Raw genomic sequence first — 19,806 nt, 5'->3', positions numbered from 1 at the left:
ACAAGTTGTAACTATGTTTAAGGAACAATTATAGCAATAATAATATACATACATATAAACATATAATTTTCCGAGAAAGTTAATAAACAATAAACGCGTACAAAACGGAGAATAAAAGACACATTATTTTTAAATTGCATATTAAAAAGCGCGCCTTACAGCACCAAAACTCGAGTGTTGTTAAATAACTACTAAAAATTTAGTATTTTACCATATGAAAAAATTCAAGTTCGGCTAAAATACCAAATATACCAAACATACCAATGTGGCCATGCGCCTTGAACTATTCAACATCACTAGTTGAAATATAGCAAGTTGGCAGCACTGTTTTGTTTCGAGCAACATTGTAATTATTGTTTTGCATTTGCCAACAATTGCTTAAAATTTCAAACTAAAGCAAAAGTAATCAAATATAAACATTAAGAATGAGCACGCAATTAGCATTGGCCGACGATACAGCCACGAAGTCGGCCAATTTCTTTGCGCTACAGGCGGCATTCGAGGTGAGCATCAACAACTGTTGGGAACTGCTGCACCGGCAAATGTAAATTCTTCATTCGTTGCTTGCAGACTGCCCTGGAGCAGGCGATTGCCGAGAATAATGTGGAACAATTGATCAAAGAGTATCACAGCTTTCGTGCTAATTCCGAGCACGACAAACGCTCGCCCATGGACCAGGCGTTTCGGGAAGTGCTTATGAAGCGGCTGAGCGACGATGTCGAACGGATTGGAGCGCTCGTGCGCCTCTCTGTGGACGCAGCTCGAGCAGAGATTGTATCGAACACAATTCCAGTTGTATTACTCGGGGATACCTTCGATGTGGTTACGCTGAATAAGTGTGAGCTGATTTTCAAGTTTGTAGAAGATCTCGTCGAGGTCTGGAAGGAGGAGATCTTCTTTGCGTCGTGCAAGAACAATTTGCTTCGCATGTGCAACGATCTACTGAGACGTTTGTCTCGCACACAGAATACCGTTTTCTGTGGTCGCATTTTACTCTTTCTCTCCAAGTTCTTTCCCTTCTCGGAGCGCTCTGGTTTGAACATTGTGTCCGAGTTCAATCTGGATAACTTTACCGAGTACGGTCTGGATAGCAAGGACCACGACGACCTTGATAATAAGGAACTGGAAGATACGGCTGAGGATATACCGCTAAAGATTGACTACGATTTGTATTGTAAGTTCTGGTCGCTACAGGACTTTTTCCGCAATCCCAATCAATGCTACAGCAAAGCGCAATGGAAGATGTTTCAAATGGTAATTTACAAATTAACCATCGATTGCAAAGGATAGCTTTAGCGTGTGATTTATCTAAACAGCACGCCGAGACCATACTGCAGTCATTTTTGAGCTTTAAACTGGAAGATATACGCCAGAACAACGATTCCAATGGCGCCAACAGTGCCAATGGCTCCAACGGCGACTCGAGCGCACTGATGATGGATGTAGATGTGGACGATGCTGCAGTGGATGCAGCGGCTTCGATGGCTGTGCGCAAGGAAACGAATTTCTTTGCCAAGTTCTTGACCAACCCCAAACTGCTCGCACTCCAGCTGTCCGACTCGAATTTCCGGCGTGCCGTATTGGTGCAATTTCTCATATTGTTCCAGTACTTGCAGGTCAGCGTCAAGTTCAAAATGTAAGTAGCCGACTAGCCCCACACGCTTGCAGGCATTCAGAGTTTTCATTGATTCTCAGTGACACCTACACCCTGACGAGTGCTCAGTCCGACTTCATCAAGGAGACGGAGCAGCGCGTGTACAAACTGCTGGAGGAAACGCCTCCGAATGGCAGGCGTTTTGCGCGCACTGTGCAGCATATGCTGCAACGCGAGGAGATGTGGAACAATTGGAAAAACGACGGCTGCAAGGAGTTCAAGAAACCCGAGGACCCAGAGCCCACCGATGAGGAGTCGAAGCCTTCACCTCCAAAGCGTGCCAAGCGGCCATTGGGCGATTGCTTGCGCGAAGCGGCACGCAATGGCAAATTCTATTTGGGAAAGTAAGTGCCGCTCGTCAATATATGCACTCACATATATCTTATCATTTCATTTATTAGTGACCATCTGACTCGGCTGTGGAACTACTCGCCCGACAATTTGCAGGCCTGCAAGAGTGAGCAGCGCAACTTTTTGCCTCAGTTGGAGACGTACTTGGAGACGCCGCATGACAAGATAGATCCTGCTTTCGAGTGGCGTGCCTTGCGTCTGCTAGCCCGCCAGACACCACATTTTTTCACGTTCGTGACGCAACCGTCGTGCAAGATAACCGACTATCTGGATGTGGTGCGTAAACGTTTGATGCGCGAAAAGGAGCTGGCTAAGCAGATAAACACCGCAGCAGCAAATGCGTCGGAGCACGACAATGGTTTGGCTGCCAGCAGTGCACCAGCTGAACAGGAGCATGACGCATCGGTAGCATTGCAGGAAACGGAGCCAGAGCCCGACCTGGAGGTTGAGGACCCCGAGCCTGTGGTCGAGGAAGCGGACGAGACACCGGCACATGAGAAGCCGCTGATGGTGACAGCCGCCCACATCGAGGAGATAACACCGTTGATAGGCGAGCCCTGGATGAAGGTGGGCAAGAAGATCGGCTTCAGCAATGACGAGCTGCTCTTCTTCCAAATGGAAAATCCTACGCCGGGCGTGGCATGCATGAAGATGTTGACCAATTGGATCTCAGACGACGACGATGCCACGCTAGAGAACTGGGCCTACATGCTGGAAGGCCTGGAAATGCACAAGGCAGCGGATGCCGTAAAGGCGATCATCGAGCGCGAAAAGGCGGGCAGCGCACAGCCACAGCCCCAAGCCGAAGTACAGCCGGATGCGAACAGCAATGATGTGGAAATACTGTCGGACTAGCAGAGGGAAACAACACGATCAATAATTAATTTTATGCTGTTATATATTCATCGAATCCTTTATCACATGTAATAAACGGGCAAAAGTCAATGTCCCAAATCTAGTTAACGATTCCTGACTGGCGGCTGCGGATTCTTGCGCGGCTTGTTGTGCTCCATTGTGGCACAGCGGGGAATATGGCGCTCGGCGGCCTGCTCGTTGAAGCGTCTGCCGCAATGCGGGCACTGAATGTAATCGGGATTCTCTGAAGGCGGCGGCGGTGGCAAATCACTGAGTTTGCCGCCACGTGCCAAATGGGCCTGCACCTTTTTGGCAGCCCGTATGGCCTCGATGAACTCCTCGTGCTTCTTGCGCCAATTGCTCTTCTTGACGCCAGTCTTGAGGCCCTTCTGCTGGGCGGCACTGCTATATGTGGACTGTGAACGACTCAGGTTCGACTTCTGCTGCCCCTTGCTGTTGTACTTCTCGTTGTCTGTGCCCTTCACGCGCTGCTTGGCGGCATCGAAGATCTTGCGCTTCGTGTTCATGGTTCGCTGGCACACATCCTCGTGCTTGGCCAGGCGATCGATGTTGAAGTGACGGCCACAAAAGCGGCACGTTTTTGTACCTTCCGGAGGAGCAGAGTCCTGCAAGCCAACACACAATGTCAGTATTAATGGTAATGGACTCTTGGCTTAGCTACACTTACCATTTGAATTTTGGTAACTGGAGATTTTGGTTTAACCTAGGGCCGTTTGTAATAATACATGATTTAAATGTTATATATACAGTTTGAGTGCTCGTGCGTAGCCAAGTCGATGCTAACGTGACTTACCTGACGCCCCTTTGGCGCTGAAACGCGTCCCCTCTCCGAGAGTGGAGCCCGTGTGTTGGGCGAGCGGGCAGCCTGCATTGTCGGCGTGGTTGCGGTCGCTCTTGCTGTTGCTGTTGTTCTCGTTGTTGTTGTTGTTGTTGCTGTTCTTGTTGCTGTGGCTGTTGTTGCTGTGGATCTAAAGGTCTTGGCCCTGGCGCTGCTCGGGGGCGAGGAATTAGCGCGCATTGGCATCTCCTTCTCCTTGGGTGGCGTTTTGCGTGTTATCACTGGCTTCAAACGGTTTGCATTTGTCAGCGTGCCCGCTGCATTATATTTGTTGTTGTTGCTCTTGCTGTTGCTGCTGCTGTTGTTGTTGCTGTCACCGGTCGAATTTCGGCCAGAGACTGGCTTCTCTTTGAGGCTCATTGTGGATAGGCCTTTGGTAATCTGCTGCTGCTGCTGCTGTAGGCTGTGTGTGCGCGCGGTGTCCCCAATGGGCTTGAGCGGATTGCTGCGATCGATGCCGGCGCCACGGCGTCTCTCGTCAAACATTTGCCGCACCTTGCCATTGCCTATAAGGCGTCCGGTGGCTGCCCTGGGCGATGCACCAACAGCCTGGCTGAGTTCTTGGCGACGCTGCTCCTGCTCCTCGTGTGTCTTCTGCTGGAAGCGCATCTGCAAGAAATTCCAATGGGCATTAGTACAAGTGAGTCCACAAGTGACCTGGCTGGGTGGCTGTTACGGGTGCCGAATTGCTGATGTTGTCGTGATGGGGCGGCAGTTGGCTAAGCGCCTCCACCAGCCGCCTGGCTGCCCATGATTCATTGAGCTTCAGCGGCATTATGTGATCATGCAGAGAGTCCGACATTAAGTCGTAATAGTCAACGATTTCGTCCACGTCCGGCAGCGACATGCTACCCATGCCCAAGCGGTTCGTGCGAGGCGCGCGTGTCGACTAAAAGCTACGTGGAACTGGACATTAGCCAGTCCGTTTTTCCCGAGTGGTAATTAACTGAATGTATGCACGGCTGTATATGTATGTATGTATGTATGTAGGTGTATGTCGCTTCACTCGCTTGTCTATTGAAAGTTCCGATGAGCCAGCCAAACCCACCCGATTGCCCATTAAACCGAATCTGTGTGTGTCCACTTACATGCCGCCAGTACATAAAGCCGCGAGCCACCCGACCCGCCTGCACGAAGCTAACCCTGGCGGCCGTCTTGGTTGGCTTGGCAAAGTAGTTGGGGGTGGCGGGCATGCTGCCTTCCTCAATCCCTGGAGTTGCTGTGGCCAGCCATGGCCAGCGCTCCGCCCAGCACAAATTGTTGAAATTGAACAAAATTGTTTTTCTAAGATTGAGCACTTGACAAACTAGCGAGCCAGTTGACTGTTGTTGTTATAGGATTGTTGTTGCTGTTGCTGCTGCTGTTGCTGCATGCCAGTAACAAAAATCAATGACTGCAATGCGACCCCAAGGGTTGCCATGGAGCTGGAGCAGAGGGCGGCCCCTTGGGCTAACAATGAAACCCGTCGGAAACGAGAGGGAAGGACTATCCAGCAAAGCCATGCAACATTTGTTGCACACTCGAATAACAGGCGAGCAGCAGGCGAGCAGGCGCGCAGGCAAAGCCGCCCGTAAAGGTGACAAAGCTCACGGGGTGTATGCCATTCCCCAGGGGTTTTTCCCGACGACACCTGAAGCCGTCCCAAATCAGCGATACAAATCTCGAGCAACAATTTTCGAGCTTGTTTTGTGCCGTTGACGTGAGTGTGGCTGTGTGCGTGCGTGTGTGTGTGAAAGGTAGCTGCGTGTCTGTGTGTGTGGGAGGTGGCCTTTGCGTTTGTGTGTGTGTGTGTCAGCTACTTATTTGACAATGTCACATGTTTATATAGGGTATTTAAATAGGGTATTCTATGTGCATGTATGTGTAATACATAGTCAATATGTGAACGAATTAATGGATTTGAATGTATGTATGTATGTGGGTGCACCTTGTACTTAAATAATTTCCAAGTATTTAATTAAACGCCCAGTATACAAAATAATATATGAAATATAATGGATCTCGACCAAGATAAGCCAAATGTCAACTGTGCAAGTCTTTTGTCCAGCAATCATCAACGGGAATCTCTAGCTGGCTGTCATAAATATGATTGTTTGTTAATCGAATTTGGATAGAGTGATGTCAGACTATCATGTCAGGCACTGAGAGAGCATCGAGTCATGAGGCAGAGAGAGCAAGAGAAAGTTTAAGCCAACTTATGTATAATTCCTACAACACCTCTATTGTTATTAATTCTTATTTAAACTGTTTGTCATGCCAAATTTGGGAGCTGAAATTAATAAGCTGGGAAGCAACTATATGGGAAGATCTAACATCAGCTGGTGGCCATATATGGAGCGCTACGGAAATTGACAGTCACACTGACTGTCGGCCAATCGCCGACAATTTGGGGGGGGCGGAGTATAATTAATGGTCAGTGGATGGAGCTCGGCACGCTTCCTGTCCAACTCGGCGAACTTACCCGCATTTGTGCCAGCTTTGAGGTTGGGTAATTAAAGGCATCTTGTGACGCCATCACCAAATAAAGCCTGCTCTCCCTCTCTCTCTCTCTCCGTCTCTGTCTCTCCCAAAGCTGAGTCGCAACGGAGTCTGGTGTGGGCAGCAGCAGTCGGCTGACGATGACGCGGCACAGCTGCTTGGTTTGAAGTGTAGACCCGGCTTAAGCTGAGCGGTGAGTCACGCACAATCGTCTAACAGTCTTGGAGTCTTGCGTTGCGCTGTGCCTAAAAATAGCTGTAAAACAAGAGAATTTTGAGTAAGCTGAGCGGCATTTGAGCTCTGAGCTGTCCCTGAGCATGTGCGCCAGGAGGCGTCAAGGCAATTGTTGTCGCGTGGGCAGCCCATCTGGAAGTCGAAGATCAAGTCGAGATCGAAGCTGGAAGCCGTACCCAGTTGCCAGCAGCATTCAATCGTGGGCCGTGGGCCGTCTGCGACATTCAGTTGCTCCAAAAATGGACTGCTCAATGAGCAAACTAATTGAATTGAGTTTGATTCGCTTACCGAATTGAATGAACTACGATTAATACTCCTCGCAGGCCTCACACATACATACATGCATACATACAAACATATATATGAGCGTGTGCGTATAGGTATTTATATCTACGTATGTATATGTATATGTATATGCTCCGTAAACGCGCAATAGAACCTTGCTCCTGTTTCAAAGCGTTGCTGGGTACAATTTAAGAGTCGAATTTCCTAATAAACTGCTGTTGAGGTGATATATAAAGCTCCCGAAATATAATCATGTCAAGTTTCTGCTTCCTTCCGAATTTAATATACATATACTTTTTTTTCTTTTTCAAACAGTTTCTGCGACGACCCGGATACTTTTACAGTTTAGTCAGAGCCCCCTAAGAAACGAAACGAATTTGAAAGGCGAAACTTCAATGAAATGAAATGGAATACTTTAATGATATTATTTAAATAATAATGCAATAAGCTGTTCAAGCTGCTCAGACGTAAATTTTGTGATTTACATAAGTCTGTTTTGAATGCGGTTAGCCCAGATCTCTGACATTGCCTAAACTCTAGGATTACACATAGAAATAATATGAAATGAGATAATCTTTGATAAAGAGCAAACTAATTTGATTTATCCCACACACTTGGCTTAGGGCATTCAGTAGTCGGCTTTGCCGCCCACGGCGAGTACACAAAGCAATTAATTTATGTTTATTTTTTTGGCACACGTTCGAATCTAACTGTTTGTGTGAGTGTGTGTGTGTGTGTGTGTGTGCTTTGAGGTGTTTTATGTGTGTTGGCATTTGGCTGCGCCAAGTGCTTTGATTTGCATAACTTTGAAGCTGAAGCAACTTACCTATGCGCCGACTCTTGTTGAGGAATGTTTGCTACAGGGAAAGACATGTAAACACACACACACACACACGAACAGGGCTTTAGCCTGCTGGTCAATTCACGTCAAATGCCACTCGAGTTTATTGACACAGTTGAGCGTTGCTTAGAGTTTATAATGCATGCCTCTTGAAAGTGGGGCACAGGATAGCGTCAGCTGGTCAAGCTGACAGCGGGGCTCTGCAATTACGCATACGTCGCGTGCGCCCGGGCCAATATGCTAAACTGGCTAACTGGCTAACTGGCCAAATCTGTGTCAGTCGTCGGCCGGCTTGGACTGTTTGCTTAGAAGCTTGTACGCTGACTGAGACAAAGATTGCGGCCGCACACAAAGCCAGCCAGCCAGCCAAAGCCAAACGGTTAGCGTCAGTCGAACAAGTTGTGAGCCGCTGCAGGCAGAGACTGAGGCAGCGACTGAGGCAGAGCCAACTGAGTCGTGGAGAGTGCACTGATCGCTGTCGATGACGCGACACTCTCAACGTATGTGGATAGCGTGTCCAGTGGGCGTGGCACGCTGTACATCTGTTGCAAATAAAATAAAATACTAATAATGCAAAGCAAATGAAACGAATGTATTGTTAATCCACAAATATATACATGTGTATATATATATATTTATCGCTCGATTGTTACTGCTGTTCATTTTCGGTTCTTTGGTATATGAAATCAACGTTTATTTATCAACGTTTCTTTACTTTTTTTTTTGCTTTTGTTTGTTTTTGTTTTTGTTTTCAGTTTCAACTTTAATTCTCTAACAACTTTTTTGCTCACATCGCAAAGCTCGTCTGGGTGCTTGAGTACATATTAGGAAGTATTTGTCTAAATTAAACTAAATCATAATAATTAATGAAATATATGATTGGTGTACCCCAGACAGAGAGCTGTCTAAGTGACCTGGCACCAACGTTAACAAATTCATATAAATTGCGTCGATTAACATGGGAGTGCACTCAGTCAGGGTATTTGAACTTCAATAAGTAATGCATGTCTTCCACACTCGTGTATCGCTCGCATTGCGTTTCTTGGCTCATCATTTGTTTATATAACAATTATTATTCATTACATTTCTGTTGTTTAGCTTTAACTGCGGTTTTGAAACCTAATAAGTTCGCGCTTTGCCTTGCGTTTTGTATACTTATTTCATTTTATGTTTGTTTACATTATTTTTTCTCAATTTTGTTTCTCTTTAACAATTTTATATACACATACATATACATATGTATATGTATATCCCATGAACTAATACAACGCATGTGTGAGCTCTCTTCGTGGTCTTAATAACTCTTCAAAATATATATAACTTCTTTTTCTTTGACTCAAATGCGAGTTCGTGAGTTTTCGTACATTTTGCCAACATTTTGAAACTGACTTTTCTGCTTTTCTTTTTTATTTGAATTCGTTTTTTCTTTTTTAAATACATTCATTTGCTTGCTTTTTTGTTTTGTATATATACTGGATTAAAAATATAGACACCGTGTACATTCATATAATTTATTAGATTACAGATATCGTTTTACCATTGTCTTGCTCTGTCATAGTCATAATTGTAAGCATGGCAATGCCAACAGCAAAAGACTTTTCAAGTGTAGGGAATCGTGTCTCCAAATATGAAAAGCTAATGCATATACATACATACATACATGCTATATATACATACATATATACGTTTGTATTTTCATTTGAACTGTAGGTAGGTGTGTTGTATACGTGTGTGTGTGTGTGTGTGTGTGTGTGTGTGTGTGTGTGTGTGTGAACTATTAACAATTTACGATCTCATTTAGTTGGCTATATGCTCTCTGAGGTTCTCTATAGGATTTCTTGCGTGTGGTATCGTTTTGTATACGGTGTATATAAGCTGCTTACATTGACTAGTGCTGTGTATATACATTTGTATTTTGCTAAAATCAAATACAAAGTTTACAGCGCTTACAAATACAATTAAGAATTCAATTACAAATACACACTCACATGCATAGCATTCGAAGCCAATTACATTACACTAATTCAATGACACGGCAACGTCAACATCAAATTCAATCTTTGTTTTTTCTTTTTTTTTTTTTTTGTGTTTTCTTTTTTTTTTTTTAGCAACATCAACAGCAGTGTCGGCTGACAATCAACAAAAACTACATATTATTTGTTTCATATACCAGGCGAACCACGCCTTGGCCCAGGAGTCGTATACGCAATGTCACAGACATTCGCAAAACTGTCCCAAAGCAGTGGCTGCCATCAATTAATTGTCTTTCTATTTCATTTGCCTTTCCCAACACAAACACACACATAATATATACATATACATTATATATATATACATATATATATGCACATGTCATTCATTCATTCATCATTTTACTCAGTTCAACTATGTTGCATTTTTACAGAGTTACAAATCATAAACTTTGGCCTTTCGAAAAACATTGGAAATGCATATTTGACGTGTACAAGTGATCTACAAAAAATTTACATTTATCTAAAATCATTTTTTTTCTTTACATATACATATATATTGTTTTTTGCTTCATTTCTTTTTTGGCGTGTTTAATAAACATTATAAAATATGCTTGGCAATAAATAAAGACCGGAGGACTAATGTACATTTTCTATGTACGTATACAAATACATACATATACATACATATATATATATATCCAAGTACTCTATATTTAAAACCCGACTTTGGACCTTCTCAATTAACGGTTGTCACTTAGTCACGGAGTTCTTGTGCGATGCTTGCGGCTACTTTAAGATGCTTCTATGCTAGACGCTTTCTAGTACAGTTGCCACAAAAAACTCCTGCCATCGACCCGATCAATTTCCATATCAAGTGCAAGACATCGATATCGATATCGATATCAAGCACTATTATGTACTCTTGCTACTCGTCCTAACCAATCGCAAGTCAATGCAAATCCTATTAAATTTTTAATATGTTTTAACTTCATTCTTTATATCCGTGATTGTCGAAGTTGGTTTTGTGTTGACTTTTCTTCTTCTTATATCTTCATTTTATATATTTTGCCTATTGATTTTGTTTTGTTTTTTATTTTTGTTGGTATTCAAGTTATTCATAAATTGATGAATTGATGCAATTTTTCGTCGCTTTCATTTCCTGCCACGCATCGCTTGACTTTCCCACTGAATTTCATATCGTTCAAACTTCAGACTACAAGATAACGCTGACGATAGGCTTCTAGGCTACTACCACAAGCATATCGCTCAGCTGTCGCCACTTTGTACTACTACAATACATAATATGGATACTTTTCTAAACAATTTAAAGCCAACATTCAATGCGCTCTAATTTAACGTCTAAACGACAATTGCTTAAGTCTTTTAGTCTACATTATTTTCTGTTTTTTTTTTTTTTTTTTTTCTATTACAATTTTTTTGTTCTTTTACGTTTACATAACATTTATATATAATTGTATTTTTTTCTGTGTTTCTTTATTTTATTATAATTCTTTTTTTGTTGGTATTAATTTACCAATCTCTTGTGTGTTGAGATGTTGTTTGACTAAAGCTTCTGTTACCTATGCAAGCACGTGGCTTAGGCTTTGGTTTTAGTTTGTCTGTTTGTCTTTTGGCTGTGCTTATTGGCTTTTGTCGACTCCGGGAATTGTGTGCTAGGCACACACACGTAAGTACATAACCGTGTGTTGGTTAAAGTCTGCGCATGCAGATGTTAGGCAATGGCTACTACCACCCTACACAGTGGCCGCACACTTATTATTTGTCATAATCTGAGACACAACAAGAGAGAGAGAGAGAGAGAGAGAGAGAGAGAGACCGAAAGAGATAGAGAGAGAGACACTCTACTTTTCTGGTTACCCGTAATATCAAACAGTTTTTCTTGACTTATCTTGTTTTTTTTTTTTAACTTTGTTTTCATTTTCAACACTATGAATACCTGCACAAATGTTTTGTTTCATTTTGTATTTGTCTATGTAAATATATTTGGTTTTCAACAATTTTTAGTTAAATTACTATGTTTTCTGTCCATAAAGACACAACTATTCTAACATTACATCTCTTAATATTCTTGTTCAAGGTTTCCGTAGCGGCGTTTTTTGTGCACTTGTGCACAAAAATGTTCAAAATTTGCAAAATTTTTAATTTTATATTCCTAAACCCCTTAAGGGGTTTATGTTTGTCTGTCAAAAATTAGCCTAGTGTGAACAGTGATGATGTGAACTTTAATGGATTGACCGTTTCATAAATCTCATATTAGGAAAGAGGAGCTTCCTCACATAAATAGAATGACTTTGGAATTGGAAGATAACTGAAAATCAGTTGATTAGAAATGTTAATGACATCTTAGAGATACTTAATTTCATAAAAATCTTTAATCCCTAACATCGAGATCTACGGCACGATTTTGGTTTTGGCAACATAAAACATGAATTAATGTGTGTTTTTTGCTGTACCTTATAAGTATTATTTGAATATACATATATCCATAACAATATACACTTGTAAACTTCTATACAAACTATTTTCAAATACGAACTTGACTCATTATCGTTGCCCCTCGCAGTGACTTTACAGAACCACTATGCAACGGGGATAACGATTTCTTTGTAATGGAAAACAAATTGAAGATGAGATGCTATAGGAATCGATCATAATCGATAAATATGGCATCTCCAGGAGACTGAACTTCATCGGGAGATTCAGCTCGCAAGGGAGCGGCCTGTAAAGGACAGACCTGAAATCATAAATAGAGGTTTCATTCGATATACGTACATTTTTCTTTTTCTTATTTTTGTTTTTGTATATTTGTATAATTAATACTAATACTATATTATTTGTTTGTTAATATTTTATCAGTACGGGTGGGCTGGTGTTATTTAGTTTTTTCAAACTGGCCTGGGTGTGCTTGGATTATTCATATGAATATGAATTCTTACTAGGATTAACTGTGTATATTTCAATAACCTGGTTTTCCTCTTGCCTGATGTTAGTTCCATTACATTCTATAGTATATCTATAGATGGTAGAATACAAAAGTGCGCCATGTAGCCATAGACAGTATATTCCACTCAACTCCATTAACTATCAGTTTCGGTTAATGACCTTAATACTAAATTATAAAAATATTATAAAATGCAGATGTGTGTTCTGAATGAGGGGAATGGAGAGAGCGAGGGAGAGAGAGAGAGAAAGTTCATAATAATCTGAGAAAAATATACTGTTTTGGTGTCATTTGATTTGCAGAAAATTGTTGCATACTTTTAGGTGCCAGGCAGCGCATGGAGCTCTCGCCTTCTTGGAGCTCTCGCCAACTTAGTGACTGCATGAGCGCGGATATATGTATGTGCCATTAATTAGGTTTATACTTTAGACACACGCACTCGCCATCCCAACACCCACACAGCTGGCATTTAATTGTCCACTCTGATGTAAATTCTATGTGCTGGAGCTGAACTTTCCAATTGAATGCAGCTCGAGCTCGCTAATTGGCACGCTGGCAACAATAACGCGCACGGCTCCAAACTCCAAACTTAATTAACAGAGCCACGCAGATGCTGCTCCCACATACAGGCCAGATGGATGCACCACGTTGCGTATGCGCGACATGCGGATCGCATATGCATTCGCGTGTGTCTCTATCCGGAATCAGTATAGGGGCATGCATGGCACACATACAAGTGTAAATGTGTATGCATACATATATATACACGTAATCGAATACACAGACATGTACACATACGCACACACATACTTACATATATATATGTATAAACAGTTCTGTCAATTAACGCCGCTGAACCATAAAGTATAATAAACAATAATCCCAAATAAGAATTTAGCACAGATAAATCTGCGAAGGTGTTGACGACTTTTTAGCAAAGCGAAGGCAATTTGGTTGTCACTTTTTGGGCCAGCTCCAATGCCGTTCGCCTTGGCCAAGAGTTCGACAAGTTAGAGCAAGTGTAGGGGAATGGGAGGGAGCATAGTGTTCAAGTACAGAGACTTAGAATATAAAATCGCCACAGTCCATGGCATAGTCAAAGTCCTCGCCGCCCAAATCGTCGACGCCCGACGAGTGAAAGTCAAAGCCGCCAATGTCTGTGTGATAGATGGCACCGCTGCAGGAGTTCTCCACGAGATTGGTGCAGTGTGTTGTTGGTAGGGCGTGCAGTGTGAAGGTGTCCTCGCACTGCGACCAGGTGAGGCCGCCGCTCCAGACGCCGTTGGGCAACGTGGCCCAGCCCCAGCCGTGTCCCCAGGGCAGAGCGCAGGCCAGCGATGCCTTCGAGTCCGACTTCTTGCTCAATATGGCAACGGCCGCATCGCTTTTGATCAGCGGATTCTGATTGTGGAGCATCCGCTCTGTGGTCAAGGCCGCTGAGGAGCTGCGATGGTGCCGACTGGTCTTGTGGGCCACCGACTTTCGCTGCTTCACCTCAGAGTTGGTGGGCGCTGTGGTTGACAATGTAGCGTCGTGCGCTTGAGGATAATATATGGGCATGCTGTGGGATCATAATACTTACGTCTTATGCGCACCAGTGGGCGACGCAGCACATTCATCAGCTGTGGCTTATCCACGACTAGCTCGATTTGCGGCGGCGGCGGCAAAGTTTTCGTTATCGCCTCAATCCAATCGCCCACCTCCTGCTCCGACTTGGCCAGCATCCAATAGACCTTGGATCGCTTACGCCGCGACCCGAGTGCAATTAGCTGCGACACACTGACGCCGTTGGGCAACGGCGGACGACGCGGAACTTGCCCAGTCCAATGGGCTATGGCCAGCATCTCTGGCGCTTCCTTGACCAATACCTTGCCGGTTGGTGCCGAGCGACCTGGCTCCGTGAACCAGGCCATGGTGGAGTCGTCGTACAGTATAACCCATTCCTCTGACCATCGATTCCACAGCATTTGTTCTAGAAATTCATGTGAATGGAATAAATGTTGATTTATCTTCGACTCAGATGCGATGCAAACATGAATTGTGGTTTTTACTTTATGCACCGCAAGCTGATATATTTCATGGAAATGCAATTTTATTGACTCTAGCCAGTTGGAAAAAAGTTGGATTGACGTTAATGAAAAGTGGCAAAAACGAGATTATTTATTTTACCAAATAAAAATAATCAGAGAAATGCAGCTTGTTGTCATGGCTGCCATCTGAGTGCAACTCGTGCATTGTGGGGTTAAATTTATAATTGATATTCGAGGCATTTCTAGGAACTCGTGTGCTGTGCGTGCTCCATGTGAAACTCAATTATGCATTGTCTGACTGGATTAAGGCTAATTGGATCAGCTTTCATTTAGCTGCCACAACTTTTGTTTATAACAAGAAAAGGCAATTTCATATATGTATATATGGATGTGTGTATATAGTTGTACAGATATCAAATTGGATTCCCATGAAGTCAGACAGTGGATGAATTCAAGTGCAATTGCAGGCTACTAAGTAAAGTTCGCACCGTTTTTCCGTTAATTTACTGCAGAAAATCTGATCGATAGCCTGAGAAATGCATGTAGTCTGTACTGAGAATCTTTGGGTGCGCCTTATATAAGATACATGCATAATATATCCATATATATTTGTATTTATTCAATTAATTCTAAGCTGCTTAAAGGCATATCCTGTGCCAGTGCACTTGCCTAGTCATATCCTTGCTTCGCTTCTATTGTGTGGAGCATAACAATGGCGCCACAGGTAAACTTTGAGCTTTTAATTGAATTTTGCATGGCAACAGCGTGCGACAACAACAACAACAACAACAATGAATAGAATGCACTACATATATTACTCACTTTTGTAGCGCAGAAGGTAGCCGCCTTTGATTTGCTTGCCCGCGCTCTCTGCAAAACGAAATGAGAATGAAATCAAAGTGAAATATTTGCAATAAAAATGGAATCCGATTGGAAGTTTAATTGAAAATGTCATAGCCAATTGCAGTGCACGCTGACCTTCAGTCTCTCGCTCAGTCACACTAAATAACAGAGTGCAAAGCACTGATAAAGACTACATTCTAACTTCCATTCCATTCCATTCCATTCACTCAACAGCAGCCCAGCCAACCCTTGGCACATCTTGCCTAGCAATCCCTGCTGGGAACATGTATCGTATCTCTCTCTCTTACTCCCTCTCTCTGTCTTTCTCCCTCTCTCTCTCTCTAATTAAGAAACTTTATTGAAGCCCACGCATGTTGTAATTGACAAGCTCGAGAAATGCGAGCCGTTGCCAGCGCAACAAACTAATTATCGTGACGATGATGGATCGGCCATTGCAGTGCTCCATTTTCAATGTCACAGAAAGAACGAATTTCAACCGAATGCAGCACAGCGAATCTGTATGCTGTGCGCATATCGTGTGAAAGTCAATTATTCAGAGTCTGAGTGGATTACTGCACACGCCAGGCTAATTGGATCAACGCTCCTTTTAATGGAAAACTGCTGTAGCAACGGTGTGAATGTTGCATGAATATATTCATATAGACTGAGACTCAGACTCGGATGCAAATGCAGCTACAGAGTGAGTGTATTTTCGCAATAAGAAATGCTCAGGCTTTGAGCTCAGAGAATTCTCATAATTCCTTCATGTATTGTGCGCGTTGCCATGCCAATTAGCCGACTTTATGAACTGCAAATGAGTAAGTGGAAAGCGTACCACTACAATGGGCGTGGGCGTGGGCGTGGGCCTGGGCTCATTGAGTGTGCTTAACCACCGAGTCATCGAATGTGGGCTATAGATTGTCAATGCAAAAGCGCTGACAGCGCAATTGAAAACGACTTGAGGCTGTACTTGAGCTAACCCCAAACGAAATGCAGACGATTTTAGATATAGTACACACACACACACACACACACACGCATACATTCATATGTATATGCACATATATCTGCATATCTGTATGTACATTTATATGGGGGCAAGTGTCGACTGCGTGGGATGCAGAGAGGCCAAAAGTGGTTTGGGCTGGGGCAGCAGAAGAACTAGGTCGCCGAAGGACATTGGGTGGCCTGGGCCAGCTGCAACAGCAGCAGCAGCAGCAGCAGCAGCAGCAGTGAAGCAGACAGTCAACTGACAAAGGACATGCCGGACAACGGACAGCGGACAGCGGACAGCGGACAACGGACATGGTGTGTGCCACTTCAGTGCACGCATACAACCGCATTCATATTTCGCAGCCCACATTCCCAGCTAAAGTGACAAAGCAACAGAAATTGCAAGTGGCTGCAACAGACGACGACGACGACGACGAGGTGGACGACGCGGACAAGGACGCAGGCTCAGACGACACACGGCAGCAAAATCAACTTGCACATAATTGTTGCAGCCGACTGTGGGCGATGGCGAGCCATGGGCGGTGGCGAGGCGTGGGCGGTGGGCTGGTGGCATGGGCAAACGCTGCAGCTGCTATATACTTGCATGATTTATGCATGTGAATGCTTTCAACCCACCGACAACGGCGCTGTCAGCGCCAGGAGCGCCAGTCAAGTTGGCTGCCTAGTGGATTCGTTTAACTTGCAGTAACACATAAGTGCAGCAGGCGGATGGCACAGCTGGGTGGTGCTGCTGGTGCTGGTGGTGCTGGCTGCCTGATTGTTTTCAGTGTGTATGTGTGTGTGTGTATTTGCGCTGGCGCTGTTTTAATGATTTAATGCAGTTTATGTGCTTGGGCCAATGGGCGTGGCAATGCCACTGGCGCTGATTTCAGCATAATAACCGCGCTGCTGATATCCACCTAATAAGACGTGCCGGGGCGGGGCAGAGGCGGACGTATGTACTTACATATGTCCATAATGAGCAGGTCAACAATGGGACCGCAGCGACAGATAGAGAAGCGGAAGCCGAGAGCTAAAGCCAGAGAGAAATACAAAGAGAGTGGGAGAGACAGATAAAGCGAGAGCGAGCGAATGAGTGAGTGAAAGTGCAAAAAGAGAGAGAGAGAGAGAGAGAGAGAGAGCAATATATAGAGTGGCACACGAGCTCACGCACACCCACACACAGTAGCACTCCAACACTCACACACACACACACACACACACAGTGCTGTGCGTCTGTGTTCGACTTCATTGAGGAAAATTGTTGCCAGGCCCACGCCGACGAGCAGCCAGCGATTTTTTTTTTTTTTTGCGAAAAACGAGTTCAAGGGTTTGCCAGAAAATGGGGACAGCCACGCTCACACACACACACACACACACACACACTTATATATAGGGAAAGCAGGAGCTGTGACTGCGGCTTAGACGTAGAGCAACCTATTTCAACTTACCCAAGTCATGCATTTGCTGAGATGTTGTTGAGGAGTCCTCACTTCTCGGCTTCACCTTCTTGCACATGGAGAACATGTTGTTAGTGTAGTCTTTGCTGGTTTGTCTGTGATCGAGGTGGCGGTGTTTGTGTTTCCTTTGTTGTTGGCTGTGATTAGATTGGCAGCTTCGTTATAGGTTAATTGATAGCTAAAGCAGTTCAAGTGCTGATTGATGGTAAGTGGGTGACTGGATGGGACGCAACGTTTACTTCATTAGCACTTCAAATGGACTCCGGCTCGGATTTCTACACAATGAAATACAAAGAAGTGATGTCAGCGACTCCCGCACACCCGCACACCCGCACACACTCACTTCGACAGGGAGAGAGCCGTTGCCGTTGTCGTTGCGAGTATCCTTCAGTTGTTGCCGGGAAGAGCATAGAAAATCGCGCGTTTTCCGTTCTGAAAGTTATTGCAAGCTCACAGGCACGTCAATACACACACACAAACAGACGAACACACACACAGAACAAGACACAGAAATACATATGATTACACAAATGTGTGTGTGTGTGCGTGTTTTTTTCGATTTTTAACGTTGCTTTCACTTTCGTTTCGCCGTTCAGGTCTCCTAGTTGATGGTGTTTGTGCTGTAGTTGTTGTTGTTGTGGATGTTGTTTTGTCGAAAGTGCCAGCAACGCCTTTCCTGTGCTTAGATGGTATTGGCGCTGTGTCTGCTATCAATCGCTGGTGATGATCGAATGGGGTCCAGCCCCAGCCTCAACTCAACTGTCCGGTTGCGGTCTCTTCTGGCCCACTCCCCGGGGGTCCGGAGTTGATCAGGGTACGGCACTCCGACCAGGCATGCACGGCGATTAATCAATGCGTCTCTCTCCTGCTGGCTGTCAATAAATTCGCACTCGCTGTGTGAAACAGAATGCGTTGCTGCAGCTCGGACTGCTTGCTATTCAGGTAGAGCTTATTTGGCGAGCTGCTGCAGTTGTTGTTCTTCTTCTCCACTAATTCCACTCTGAATGGGGACGAGAGTGCCGTTTATCACCACAATTGCTTCTGCTGCTGCTTCCTCCCTGGAGCTGATTGCCTGCTGTAAACTTTGGCTGGGCTTCCTCCTCTGTCGCACTTCTGCCTAGTTGAACGGTCGAAACTCGACTAACAGACGCTGCTCGTCGCGAGGCGCAGGTAAACTATGTCCGACTGTGCTGGCAGCAGCACCAGCAGCAGCAGCGCCAGCCGAGTCCTTGCCGAGTCGTTCACGAAGCCGCGTTGAAAGCTCTCGTTTAAGGACTAGGACAACACAAACATATACAGACGCATGGGCTGGGAGCGGTACGGACTAGGACAACACAAGCATATACAGACGCATGGGCTGGGAGCGGGACGGCTTTCGCTGCTATGCTGCTGCTGTGCTGCTTCTTCTGCTGCTGCTGCTGCTGCTGCTCGTGTCCTTCAACGTCCTACAGCAACAACACATTGCGATGCGTCGAAAGGCCGACTCCACTGGCGGCAAAACGGCAAACGACCCGCCAAACAGATGACAGCAGACAACAGTTAGCATCCCAACAGCCCAACAACCGAGCAGTCCAACAGCCGAGCAGCTCAGCATCCCAGCAGCAGAGCAGCAGAGCAGCACGCAACTGCTGCGTCACTTTCACTCATCCTAGTTCTCACTTTCGATGAAGCTGAAGCTGAAGCTTTATGCTTGCTGTTGCTCTGTGTTCTCTGTCTCTCAGTCTCTATTCCGTTCTCTCTCTCTGTCTCTCCCTCTCAGTAGCTCTCTCTCTCTCTCTCTCTCCTGCCCATTCGATGCTTAACTGGCGCTCTCCTGTGTTAGTAGGTTATGTGCACACATAGCTGTGTACATAATGTATGTGGAAATTCGTACTTGCAGTTGTCGTCCTCATCGTCGTTGTTGTCGTCCTCCCCCATGTTGTCGTCGCCATCGTCTGTCACCGTTGTCTTTCACTTTCGGTGTTCATGTTTTTGGGCAAAACACAAGT

At 44.7% G+C, this 19,806-nt stretch overlaps 3 protein-coding genes across 7 annotated transcripts; 1 reads left to right on the top strand and 2 right to left on the bottom strand.

Moving 5' to 3' along the window:
* The first annotated feature begins 308 nt into the window (after positions 1-308).
* Positions 309-2,963, top strand: Hpr1 (THO complex 1-like protein Hpr1). Its single transcript, XM_018107321.3, has 5 exons — positions 309-503; positions 571-1,254; positions 1,317-1,636; positions 1,696-1,998; positions 2,056-2,963. The coding sequence occupies exons 1-5, from the start codon at positions 426-428 to the stop codon at positions 2,858-2,860; spliced, it is 2,190 nt and encodes a 729-aa protein (XP_017962810.1). The 5' UTR covers positions 309-425; the 3' UTR covers positions 2,861-2,963.
* Positions 2,886-7,959, bottom strand: LOC108655770 (uncharacterized). Of its 3 annotated transcripts, none has more exons than XM_089256210.1 (5): positions 7,543-7,959; positions 6,181-6,452; positions 3,675-4,328; positions 3,549-3,584; positions 2,886-3,486 (listed from the first exon to the last, which is right to left on the bottom strand). In XM_089256210.1, the coding sequence occupies exons 2-5, from the start codon at positions 6,232-6,234 to the stop codon at positions 2,965-2,967; spliced, it is 1,266 nt and encodes a 421-aa protein (XP_089112336.1). In that variant the 5' UTR covers positions 6,235-6,452; positions 7,543-7,959; the 3' UTR covers positions 2,886-2,964. The 3 variants fall into 3 exon arrangements, with proteins under 3 accessions (XP_089112336.1, XP_089112335.1, XP_089112337.1); XM_089256209.1 differs by lacking the exon at positions 7,543-7,959 and adding an exon at positions 6,720-7,055; XM_089256211.1 differs by lacking the exons at positions 6,181-6,452; positions 7,543-7,959 and adding an exon at positions 4,396-4,590.
* Positions 7,960-9,000: 1,041 nt separating this feature from the next.
* Positions 9,001-19,072, bottom strand: LOC108655724 (uncharacterized). 3 transcript variants are annotated; one of them, XM_018107513.3, is made up of 5 exons: positions 18,158-19,072; positions 17,810-18,093; positions 15,345-15,392; positions 14,075-14,464; positions 9,001-14,030 (listed from the first exon to the last, which is right to left on the bottom strand). In XM_018107513.3, the coding sequence occupies exons 2-5, from the start codon at positions 17,883-17,885 to the stop codon at positions 13,555-13,557; spliced, it is 990 nt and encodes a 329-aa protein (XP_017963002.1). In that variant the 5' UTR covers positions 17,886-18,093; positions 18,158-19,072; the 3' UTR covers positions 9,001-13,554. The 3 variants fall into 3 exon arrangements, with proteins under 3 accessions (XP_017963002.1, XP_017962994.1, XP_089112339.1); XM_018107505.3 differs by having other exon boundaries at positions 18,162-19,072; XM_089256213.1 differs by having other exon boundaries at positions 9,001-14,003; positions 18,158-19,044.
* Positions 19,073-19,806: the final 734 nt, after the last annotated feature.

This window comes from Drosophila navojoa, chromosome 2 (genome assembly GCF_054131105.1).
Source record: "Drosophila navojoa isolate 15081-1374.11 chromosome 2, UAZ_NAV_1.0, whole genome shotgun sequence".
In the NCBI taxonomy this organism is placed as follows: domain Eukaryota; kingdom Metazoa; phylum Arthropoda; class Insecta; order Diptera; family Drosophilidae; genus Drosophila; species Drosophila navojoa.
The sequence above is the reverse complement of the archived record's forward strand: the minus strand, read 5'-3'. Positions and strand labels throughout refer to the sequence as shown.